At 38.3% G+C, this 12,479-nt stretch overlaps 1 protein-coding gene across 1 annotated transcript in view; it reads left to right on the top strand.

Moving 5' to 3' along the window:
• Nucleotides 1-9,276: 9,276 nt before the first annotated feature.
• INTU (inturned planar cell polarity protein) overlaps nt 9,277-12,479 on the top strand; it is a gene marked incomplete at its 3' end in the record, with an annotated part of 82,348 nt that continues 79,145 nt past the window's right edge. The window contains exon 1 of the mRNA XM_039224990.1: nt 9,277-9,470. Within this exon, the coding sequence (XP_039080921.1) occupies nt 9,325-9,470 (146 nt within the window). The remainder of the gene's footprint in view (nt 9,471-12,479) is intronic.

Genomic DNA, 12,479 nt, shown 5'->3' with positions numbered 1-12,479 from the left:
CTGAAACCTAATTCACCTCTCTTTCATACGCCCTTTCCAGTCCTCCTTGGACAGCCAGAGCCGCAGGAGCCTCTCTTTTCATTGCCTCCTCCATTCCTCCTTTGCTCACGGTCCTCCAAGCTGCAGGTGGTAGCTTCCTTTTCTGGGGGCGGTGCCTGGACACCGGTGTCCCTCGCCCAGGACAGCCTTACTGTCCAGGAAGGGAGAGTGAAAAGCACTAGGCGGCGAAAGAGCGCAGCCTTGGACCGCCGGGCCGGAGGCACTGGCCGGCTCCTCGCGCGCGCAAGGGACCTTGAAGCGTGGTCCGACAAGTTGGAAGGGTGGAGGAACCAGGACGTGGAAGAGGGGGACTGAGGGCTTGACCAGCCCCGGCGGCGGTGGCTGCCGACTGAGCACCCACCTGCCCCGGGGCCTCCCGCTCCAGGGTGGCCGCGCAGCCCGCCTCGGGGCTCCAAGATCCAGGCGGGTTAGCAAGAGGGCGAAGGACGGGGACAGCCGTCGCTGCACACCGCTGCCCTTCTGTCTCAGGTTTTTAAGTGTCCAAAGCTGACAGCCTTTTCTTTCAGTTCGGGGTTCCGCAGCCGCGGCCCCAGCTGTGCCCGAGGCAGGCGGCGCCGTGCGTGCCGCGGGAGAGCCCTGGCCGCCCCCTCCGCATTCTGCCTGTGACCTATCGTACGCTTTTGCAGCGAGGCTCAAGTGGGCATGTTTCAGGTGGGCAGGTCCAGCATCCCCAAACCTGCCCCCCGGAACCTGGAGGACCTGGACTCTGTGCAGCGCGTCCTCTTACACAGGTCAGTGCTGGGCCGGGGGGCCCGGGAAAGACCGCCCTCTGGTCGCGGGGATTGCGGCGAGGGGAGGGGCAACTTTTCTGCGGGGGTGCAGCGTGAGGAGTCCCGGGATTCTCCCTATTGTGGTGTTGGCCGCGGGAGGGCGTTGGGACCTGCGCCCCACCCTTTCCAGAATTGGATGCTCCGGATCCACTCGGTCTTGCCGCTGGGAGTCTAGCCCCCGTACTGGGTTATCCACCCTCCTCCAGGAAACACCACTTTCTAACTTAGAGAAAAACAATTAAGCAAAGCTGTTCTTTAAACACCTCTAGCCTTTCTCCAGGAAAAAATAGCTGAGAGTTTTGTTTGGACTTTGGTTGTGATTGGAGTTAGAATGAGTCACTTTTTAACAAATCTGAATCCTAACACACACACACGCAGGCACACGCGCACGCACATACATGCCATGCGCGCGCGCGCGTCCGTTTACACGCACAACTACACAAAGGAAATTTAAGAGTTCCTCTAAGAAGGAGGAGAACCCCAACTTTCCGTAAACTGCTAGTGTATTAATTTACTGCTGATACCTTCGTCCAACCTTATACTTTATGCAAAATAGACCAACGAACATTAAGTTACATGATAACTCTGATGGGTTTATAGAAAAGAAATAAGAATCCACATGAAGAGCGAATTTTCTTTCCATTTTAAGGTTTAGAGAGGATGGATGAAATGTTAGGCAGCTAATGCTGCTTTAAGTCTAGGAAAGCCAGGCCTTCTTAAGACAAAATATGGGGGAAACTTTTAGAAATATATCAAAAGTATCTCTTGAATACATTTGTGGTGAGAAAGAGTAAGTGGCCCTTAGTACATATCTGTCAGGGGGAGGTTTATGTGAATTCTCTCATCTGTAAACGTTTCAAGTGACCCTTTTAAGTCTTTGTACAAAACCATATGAGCTGTACAAATCCTGTTCTGTTGGAAGTGTGAGTTAAAAAGAAAGACATTGTGCAAGGAAGAAATTGGGTCTCTTCGATTTAAAAGCCATCCTCTGAAACCTGCAATTTTCCACAGTTGATTTCCTTCACCCCTCCCCTGAAGAGAGCCCCTGCCATATACTATAAAATATTGTCAAATGAGTAGCTAAAAGGGGATTCTGCTAACTTCCCAAGGACAAATCCCCTTGCATTTGATAAAATTACAGTCCAGCAGTAATCCCCAAAACATTAACTAGAAACTCATTCACAGCATGACTTTGACAAAGCTGGGACAGGTTTTTGTTTTAAATGCTTAAGACTCTACTGCAACAGAATTTCATACTTTAAATGTCAGGTGCCAAAAAATTCCAAACTGATTACCGCTACCGGGGTTCAGATCCAAAGCACAAACGTGTCTGAATGAACCAGGGCAAAAGAATATGTTTAAACTATAGTCATCAAGACTGAAATGATTATCTCAGAAGTAAATAGTGGAGTGTTTCTGGAACAAACCTGTTCAGTATATGAAAAACTACTCTACTACTCTATCTGAATTACAAATAACTGCTCCCACATGCTATAGGAACCAATGGAATCTGAAACTATAAATGTGTTTGTCAGTATCATGGCTAACGGTGCTTTATTTTTAACATGGTATGGAAGTCTTTTTGATTTTGTGATGTGTCATTTTCATTAGTGGTTATTTATTACTTAATGTTTTCAAACATTTATTAAAAATTTTGAGAAATCTGTAGAGGTTTCTCTTTCATTTAATGAAGCTATATTACCACACAAGCTCCTATTTCATCAAGTCTTTTGCTTGTATATATAAATTTAGACATAGTTTAATAGAACTTAGAGAAACCAGATAACTTTTAAATCATGTTTATCTACTCACTATAGCCCTTATTGACTACTCCAGAGCATGGCCTATTTTTTATATCAGTTTTATAAAATTTTTATGGTTTTCTTTAAAACGTCCCTTGTAAGATATCCTCAAAATTCTGGCAATTGCATTAAAGAGACCAATAGCCTTGAGCCATAGGAAATTGATAGACAAGAGAAATAGCAAGACGATTCTATCTTGCTTTTACATATTATTTTAAGGGATAAATATTCTGAGTGTTTTTTAATTACTGTGTATTTTCTGTTGTGAGTATGGTTTTCAAAATGTAAAGCATTAAATCGCTGTGCTTTTGAAAGAGATACTTCAGCCAAACCCAAAGTGAAGCAAAGTTGCAAATTTTTCTCTGCATGAGTGAGGTGTTAGCTACAAAATATGGTCAAGACTAAAATAACAACAGGGGAGGGGGAGCCATCCTGCCTTTTGATTAAAAGTTACAGGTTGTCAGAGTCAAGGAAAAGCTTCACGATTGTTTCTCAGTTACTTTTTCTTAAGTGAATTAACATATATTTGTGTCATCTTGATTACAAGAAGTACCCAAATAATTATATTAGGGCTCATAAGAATTTTGGCTGACTTACAAAATAAAAAACCTATGCACAAGGCTATTTCCGTTTAACCATTCCCTTGGAGTCCTATTTCTGTTATGTCCTAGTTGTGTGACTTGCAAGATTTTTAACTTGTCTATATTTTTCTGTTCTTCCTGTAATATAAAGGGATAATAACCACCTCATAGGGTGGTGGTGTGAATTTCAGATATGTAACTGCTCTAAAAAACTAAAGTTCTGTGAAATATAAAGGATTATGTTAATAAGTGTCCTAAAAAAATCAAAACAAAACACAGAACAATAGCTATTCCTAAAGACTCAGAAAATTCAGCTGAATTTTGGCCAAAGCCTAATGGCTAGTATATGGGGATGGTCCAGGCTAGAGTGCTAGTGGGTTCTGACATATAAGCCAGCAAAAAAACAAAAACAAAACAAACGAAAAAAAAAAAAGAGCAAGAAGTGAGTCTCTCAAAATGTTTGATAACCTGAACTTCATACTTTTGCCAATAGCAAAATGGCATATTTAAAATATCTCAAATATCCAGAAGCCTCAGGGGTAAAGGTGTGCCCTGTTAGATAACACTCCTGATGAATAAAATATCTTTTAAGCTCAAAAAGTAAAAATTAAAGAAAATACTGAAATAAAAAACCTTTTTTTTTCAAATTTACTGAGACAGAGAGTGGCATGCATGAGGCAGAGAGAGTAGGGGGGAGGAGAGAGAATCTCAGGCAGGCTCCTTGCTGTCAGCACAGAGCCCAACATGGGACTTGATCTCGCTAACCTTGAGATTGTGACCTGAGCCAAAATCAGGAGTCAGATACTTAACCAACTGAGTTGCCCAGGTGCTTCCAAATCAAAAACATTTAAATATAGCATATAGCACACAGTCTTCTATTTCTTTAAGTGTGGGGCATTAGATTCCAAGGGTATTTTGTTCTTAGCAACCCTTTACAATAATCCTTAGGTGGGATTATTATTGTAGGCTTCAGATGATGAAACTGATTTTATCCACATACACTTGGTTATTAGTGGCAAAATCAGGATGAGAATGTGATTGGAGGATGCGTGGCACTTAGGGATTATCAAGCATTTTCAGTCTTATCAAATTACTGTAGGGCTGGACAATGCAGTAATTTTCTTTGTTTCTTTCTTCTTCTTTTTTTTAATTTTAGGTGCTGTTGAGGGCAATTGATACTCAATTATAAGCTATGAATTTTTGTTTTTGTTTTTGTTTTTTTATTTTTTTTGGTAATTCCTGTGTCTGCTTTTTGTTTCTGATTTCCTCTTCATTGGCAGATTGTCAGCCATCAACAATTTCTGCTGCTATTGTATTTCTGTTTTAAGGAGGCCTCCCTTCCTTCTGATTGGCAGCTACTGATTTATGGCAGTAGAACGTTTCATCAACTTTTTATAATTTGTAAATGAAAGTATAAAATGAGGATAAATAGGGGTAAATTAAGGGTTTTGGGCTTGAGCTTTGTGCCATCTACTTCAGTTACTTTTATGTTTACCTCTGTGTTCTCATATGTATTTCATTATTATTCAAATAGAGAATGCATGATTTCTATGGAACAAGGTCTATACATTTTAACTGGTAATTCAATTTTTATATAGGAAAATTAGAATTTTAGATAATCCAATTCTATAAACATAGAACTGCTGAAATGTTATTCATTTATGACTATCTCAAATTCTAAAAATCCCACATTATGATGCCTCAGTTTTTAAAATGCTGTTTTGCTGGTCTACCAAATTATTTATTCATGGTTTTTAAAATGGTTGGGGTTGTCAGGATTACCACACGGCTCATGAATTATTTTCATGTTTATAATTAAGAGGATATTAGTATCTAACAATGCAAAGTTCTGTGAATTTTAACCTTGCAGTTTAAAATTTTTTAATGGACATGACGTCAAGTGGCCCTGTTTTCATTTACTTCTCATTGCTAGCTTCCATTACTACTAGCCAAAGAACTCTTGGACCTGCTAAAAATGCTAAATATTTAATTATGTTCTTATCTGGGTTATTTTATGTCAGAATTTTGTTGTTTGCCTAATTGAGAGAGTAAACTATGAAAATAAGGACTTTATGTCATATATATACTAAACTAAACATATTTAGTTCTTAGAGATGGTTGGCCATCTGTATAGTAGAAAATAAAAATTGAGAATATACCCCAGTCTCTTTTAAGTCTTCCAGCAATTGCTAAGTATAAAACAAAGTCAGTATTTTTTAAAAGGCCCTGAAAATTGCATGTTAATCTTTTCCATTCTTCATTCCCTCTAGTAAATCTAAGGTTGTAAAATATTAATTTAGTACAAATATGACATAAAGCAGGAAATCTGATTAGTTAATGTCACACCCTGAAAATTTAAATAAGAATATAAAATAATTGCTATTATTTTTTTCTTTTGTGAAAGATCAGGAAAGTGATAACCCTTTGGGGGTGCAGATTTTGTCTATTAATCTAACATATGGAAATAGACTAACCAAGGAAGTTAACTCAGAGACATATCTAGAGTGAAGAACATTTCTTAAAAGATACCTTTATATGGCACTTCTTGCTCCTATTCAACCTTACGTAAAATGAAAGATTGAAAAAAAAAACAAAAACAAAAACAAAAAAGACCCGGTCATATCTTCCAGGAATTTGTCATTTGGTAGCAAAGATTCCTAAATAATTTAGATACTAAGAAGACTGATACTTGTTATAACAAAACTGTATTGGATATAAGGGGAAGGTGGAAAGAGGAATTGTCACTGACATAGAAAAAGAGTGTGTGAAGGCTTCTTGCAAATTGGATCTTGAAGGAAAATATAGGCTTTTGCAATGCAAGACTGCATGAGTAAATAAATGATCTATAAAATAGCTTAAGTTTTTTTGACACTTTATGTGCTATGTATCTTACATACATTGACTTATTAGACCTCTAAACAGTCCTATGAAGTACATATCAATATCTGAATTTACCAATAAGGAAAGTGAGGCTCAGAGAGGTTGATTTGCTCAAGATTCTATAGATGGTAGGTTCTGGAGCAAGGGAGAGGTCTGTCTGCCAGACCTAAAATCAGGAGGTCTAGTAAGTTCTAGCCCATTGTGGAAACGGTCAGTGAGCTTGCAGATAATAAGCATTAGAACTGAGGGGAGGCTTGGGGCAGTGTTTCCCAAGTTTACCTAAATCTATGGATCATTGAGGGGTGGGACCATTTATTTAAAATAGAGATTTCCAGGCCAACTTCCCTGGAGATTCTGATTTTTCAGAAGTGGGACAGGTCTCAAAATCTCTATATTTAACAAGAACCCGAGAGGATCTTTTGATCTGGCAAGTTGGGCACATTTGATTAACTTGATTAATGCAGGAAATAAAGCATCTAATTTCTTTCTTTTTTTTTTAATTTTTAATGCTTTATTTATTTCTAGGAGATAGAGAGAGAGACAGCGTGAGCAGGGGAGGGTCAGAGAGAGAGGGAGTCACAGACCGAAACAGGCTCCAGGCCCCGAGCTGGCAGTCAGCACAGAGCCCGACGCGGGGCTCGAACCCACGAACCGCGAGTTCATGACCTAAGCGAAAGTCGGACGCTTAACCGACTAAGCCACCCAGGCGCCCCAAAGCATCTAATTTCTAAGTGGTGCACAATTGTTTGTAGAATTGGAATCTTTTTTTTTTTTTAAAGAGACTACATAGTTTGGAGTTTATTCTCTAATGGGGTGGCATGGAACATTTTTGAGCAGTGCATGAAATCATTAGATGTTTATAAAGAAAAGAGTGTCATTTATAGAAGAAAATGTGGGGTTTTTTTGTTACTATTTAGAATGTCTTTTTTTTTTTTACTTCCAAATAAGATGCTTTTAAAATGTTAAAATTCTTAACATTTGAGATTGTGGTGAGAGTTAAGTATGTATATTTTAACATGAAACATAGTATAACTATTGCAGTGATTCCAACTTTTTTTTATAATATTGTTTCTCTGATTTCAAGTACAGTTTTTGGACCTCAGTGTTGATGGAAATATTTGTTTCCCTCCCTTCTGGGATCCATTCTCTTCAAACTTCTAACTCCATTACCTTACCTCATTTTCACCTGGCAAGGTTGCCTTCTACTTACCTGAGAAAATAAACACCATTATGTAATGGAGAATGTTTCAACTTCCTGACTAAAACTGGCAAATCAGCATCCGCACCTGCACCTTCCTTTACGATCCACGTTGGAGGAAGATATGTCAGTAAGGTCATGTCCTTCCATCTGTGCTATAGGTGCCAGATTCTCCTGCCACCTCAAGGACCTCCTTTGCCCCAATATCCCTTTATGGATTAGTCCCTTGTTCTCCAATCTGAGTCATATATAGACCTCTCCTAAGGAAAAAAACGGATGTGGATTTCCAGGAATGACTTAAACTTTTTTACATTATAATTTTAAATAAACAGGTATAAGCTCTGTGCTCTATAGCTCTCATATAAGATAAAAACAATTTTATAAATTCAAATTAAGCTAAAAAACTATTCAATAGCTGGGATACAACTATGAAAAAGCACATTTAGAAATTAGTACAGCAAAACCTTAAAATTTAGGCTATTTGAATGTACAGAGTTTAATGTGACAAATGGAACTAAACTGCAGCTTGAAAGTTTAAATACTATTGGCCTGCTACTGCTCAGACTCTTTTGAATTCTGCATGCATATAACCACTTTGGGCCATGGGAAGACTTACTTATCTCTACCCTTCTCTGTTTGGAACATAATACCCCATAAAACAAGAGAAGTTCAGACTTACTGCAAGAAATTTGCTATGGCTCTCCATGCCCCAGTCTATCTTCCTTTGGGTAATTCCTTAGAACTCTATTTATCATGATACTTACCACTGTTAAAAATTGCCCATTTCAGTCTCCACCATCTGCCCATGAAATTTAAGTTGAATCTCCAGCATCCATCCATTGAAATCATAAAATATTATATCTTTTAACTTGCTATAACATGAATATTTCCCTTGAATTATTCTTTGAAAATACTTCTATCATAATATTTATATTTCATGTAGAAAAGTATATTATTTAACTTTTCCCCTATTGTTGAATATTTAGATTGCTTTCAGCTTTCCACTTTCACAAACTTCATAAAATTTTTTGCATCCTTTATTTTCTTAGATCTGTAATAGTTGAATTACTAGATCCTGAGGAGGAAATATAATCTAGTAGTTCATAACCTAGGTTCAATTCTTATGTGGCTTTGCTGCCTTCTACCCATGTGATCATTAAGATGAATAACCCAACCTTCAGTTTTCTTATTTTAGTATACGGATATTTACTTCATAGTATGTGAATACCCAGCATAGTATCTCAATAGAACAAGTAATTTGAGAAATGGCTGATTCTCAATAAAGGCTATTATTTTGTACTTAGAAAAAAAATACTTGTAGGTATTCGTAAAATACCGATAAAATTTACCAGTATACACTTCCAACTTCAGTGATAACACTTAATCAAATTATACAATTACTAAATGAACGCGCAGTTGATTTCACATTGCCTCCTATTTTAAGCAATTTACAGTATCTGCTTGGAAAACTATAAAAATGTTTGCAATTGTGAAACAATAAGAAAACCAAAGAAACAATGGAGCCTATTTACATTAACACCTAGTGGATTTGCTTAAAAGCTCTCTTCCCAGCACAGATGCAGAGGCCCTGAGGAAAGGTACGTAGGAGTTTCCTTTACCGCATGGGAACCCCAAGTGGAAAGCCTCTAAGGCTTTGGGCAGCTGTTCGGTTTAGAAACACAGGGCAAAGGGCAAACTAGAAGAAAAGGGGAAGGAAAAAAATGGGTCTCTGCTGTTAATAAATTATACTGCTCCAAGGAGTGCGTTTGGGAGAGCCTAAGTGGTGAAGTTTTAGCTACTTATATTCCTCCAAGTGAGACGCCCTCCTAGAAATTTCACCTCGTTGGCGTCTTTCAGTTCTCTCTCTCGGGAAAGCTTCCTTGTCTCCCTGGCAACTCAAGCTGCCACCAATTGCAGCCAAGGATTGGCGGTCACGTGAGCTCTGCGCCTTTCCAAGCGGAGACAACATGGCGGCCATGGCGAGCGGTAGCTGCGAGATTTGAATTACATTACTGGTAGCTACTGCATCCGTGATGATGGCGTCTCCGGTTTCGTGTGGCTCGCGTCAGAGCCCAGATGAGGTCCCTGGAGATCCCTCGTCACAAGAAGATGAGAATTGCGATTATGAAGATCGGGTCAGCGACTCGGGTTCATATTCCTCAACGAGTAGTGATTATGAGTAAGATTCTTGAAGAGGGACAATTAAGTCCATACTTTCAATCCAAATAGCGTACACTTGACGGGGCGGTGGGGAGGGGGAGGCTGCCAGAGTGCTGGAGTAGTTGGGAATGAGTGTTTGAGGCTCTATAATTAGTGGGATTTATTTGAGCCACGTTCCAATTGTGAGGTATTGTGAGGCGAAATGACATGCGGTTCTTTGCTATTCTTTTTATTATTATCAGATAAGGAGGTTCTTCTCTTTGTGGAGGGTTCTAATATTTAAGGGTATATCTGTTAGAATATTCACAAAACTCTTTGTTCCTATTTCAGTGTCTTCTCTGGTGTTATGATCTTTGTGACTTTAGTGGAGGGATACCCTACGCGTTTTATGAGTCAATTATTTAAATTATTTAGATTTTTTCCCCGTTATAAAAATTGATATATATAAAAGAAAGAAAATCCCACCGATAATCTTCACCATCAAGGACTAACCTCTCAACATTTTGGGAAATGCTGAGAAATATTTCTGCTATATTTTCCTACACATTCTCATGATTTTCTTGCTTTCTATTTAATGTCATAACGTAATTTTTAAAATACAAAATACCTAAATATTCTTTTCCACTTTTTAATCTTTAATAATAAGGAAAAATTATTTTGATTCATAAGACCCAGTGCCTCTTCAATTTTGAAGGAATCTATCCCTTACTGCTGTGGATTAAGACCTTTTTGGAAAAATCAATTAGTGGTAGCTTTAAAATGAGTGACTAACAGTGAAAAGGTTTAGGTGCCAAAACATTAACCAATCCCATAATAGACTACCATGCACATTCAGTTTTAGGATGACATTTTAAGTGTATTTAGGAATAACGGTTACAAGTATTTAATGTGCGTATAAGAGTAAAAGTTACTTGACAATTATTTTCACCTATGGGTATGTAAACATTTTTTTACCATTATTCTTAAAGCATAGGGGAAGAGCAGTCACTAATGGCTGCTTAATATACACTGGAGGCTTGATAAAGACAGATTATATTCTTGAAGACTTGAACAGATTTTACAGTATCAAGTATTTTGTGTAATCAACATCTGCGGCCATTTAAAAAATATTTACAAAATTATGGCTTTCGAGAGAGGCACTGGAATGAAGTATGGATTATGGGAAACCTTATTTGGTCTTGCTGTGAGAGTCATAGATCTTGTGACTCAAGCTCTTGGTTTCTCTACATCTTAGAATCACACACTTTCAGCCCAGAGAGAATCTATGATTTGCCCATGGTCTCACTGCTGAGTGTTACCAGTGTAGAGATTTAGGAGTCTTCATTTCGAATGTAGTACCTTGATTTTAATGGAATGAAGGCAAATGAACTAGCTCTCACTTAAGTTCCAGGAAATGACTAATTTGAGGGCCTTGTGTTAGGAGTGCTTGTTATTTCATAGCATTTTGTAAATCAAAATACATGTAAGTATGTATTTCATATGTATATATTTCATATATATTTAAATGATCATTAAGCTTTCTACAGTAGTCATTTACTCATCAGTCCAGATGTTCCAGTGTCTTTATCTTCCTAATAGTAAAAGTACAGTAAATCCCTATTGTAAAATGTTTGTTGGTCTACATTTTAAGTCTTATCAAGATTCAAATTTTATGTCTGTCCCTTCTTGATGTGTAGGACTTGAGAATTGATTTGCTGATCTGACCATGTAGGCTTCTGTTCTGCTCCTATTTACCTATCTAACCTGCAGTCAGCAATACAGAGGTGATCTTCCCAATTTGGACAAGATCACTTCTTTTTTTTTTTCTTTTTTTTCTTTTTTTTAATGTTTATTTATTTTTGAGAGAGAGACAGAGCAGGAGCAGGGGGAGGGGCAGAGAGAGAGAGAGGGAGACATGGAATCTGAAGCAGGCTCCAGTCTCTGAACTGTCAGCACTATACAGGGCTCGAACTCCGGAATCTCCAGGTCATGAGCTGAGCTGAAGTCCGAGGCTTTAACCGACTGAGCCACCCAGGCACCCCAAGGACAAGATCTCTTCTTGATCAAGGCAGAGGGATGTGAACTTAATCTTTCTCATTGAAGCTAAGAGATATGAATTGCCCATTGTTTTTCATTGCCTACATGGAGGTCATTAAAGAAGTTATGCTAGGGGCGCCCGGGTGGCTCAGTCGGTTAAAGCGTCCTACTTCCGCTCAGGTAAATGATCTCACAGTTCCTGAGTTCGAGCCCTCCTTCGGGCTTTGAGCTGACAGCTCAGAGCCTAGAGCCTGCTTTGGATTCTGTGTGTGTCTCTCTCTATCTGCCCCTCCACTGCTTGTACTCTGTCTCTCTCTGTCTCTCTCTCTCCCAAAATAAATAATAAACATTAAAAAAATTTTAAAAAGAAAGCTTATGATAGTTGTTTATTCTGAACTGTCAGTGTTGAAATAGTTAATTACCTATATAGTCTTTCTGGTAATTATTATTTCATACTTGCTTTCTAACCAAAAAACAGTTTGAGCTGCATGTGATTGTACAGAGTAAGTTGATCATTTGGGGGATAAAATTACTTTAGGGTACCTACTAGTGAAGTACTTTTAGTAGGTTTGTTGAAGACATAAGAGGACAATTTTAGATTAGAATACACATTGGCGAGTCCCTGGGGATACTTTAGAGATAATACTGGTGGATGAGTTGGGTTGAGGAAATCAGTGACTACTTTCGGTATTGAAATAATGGAAATCATACATTTACTTTCAGTAATGCCAAGTTCCTTTGCTGGGGTTTTCTTTTCTTTTAACTGTTTTGATCTCTACACACTCATTTTCAGAAATACTACAAATTCTGTTTCCTTCCTTCTTTTCCATTTCCTTATTTGTTTTGTTTCTTAAATTCCACATATGAGTGAAATGTTATGGTATTTGTCTTTCTCTGACTTACTTCACTTAGAATAATACTCTCTAGTTCCATCCATGTCATTGCAAAAGATAAGATTTCATTCTTTTTTATGGCTGAGTAATAATATTCCATTGTGTGTATGTATGTATGT

This window comes from Hyaena hyaena, unplaced genomic scaffold (genome assembly GCF_003009895.1).
Source record: "Hyaena hyaena isolate Hyena2069 unplaced genomic scaffold, ASM300989v1 scaffold_1838, whole genome shotgun sequence".
NCBI lineage: Eukaryota > Metazoa > Chordata > Mammalia > Carnivora > Hyaenidae > Hyaena > Hyaena hyaena.
This window is presented reverse-complemented; position numbering and strand designations above follow the sequence as displayed.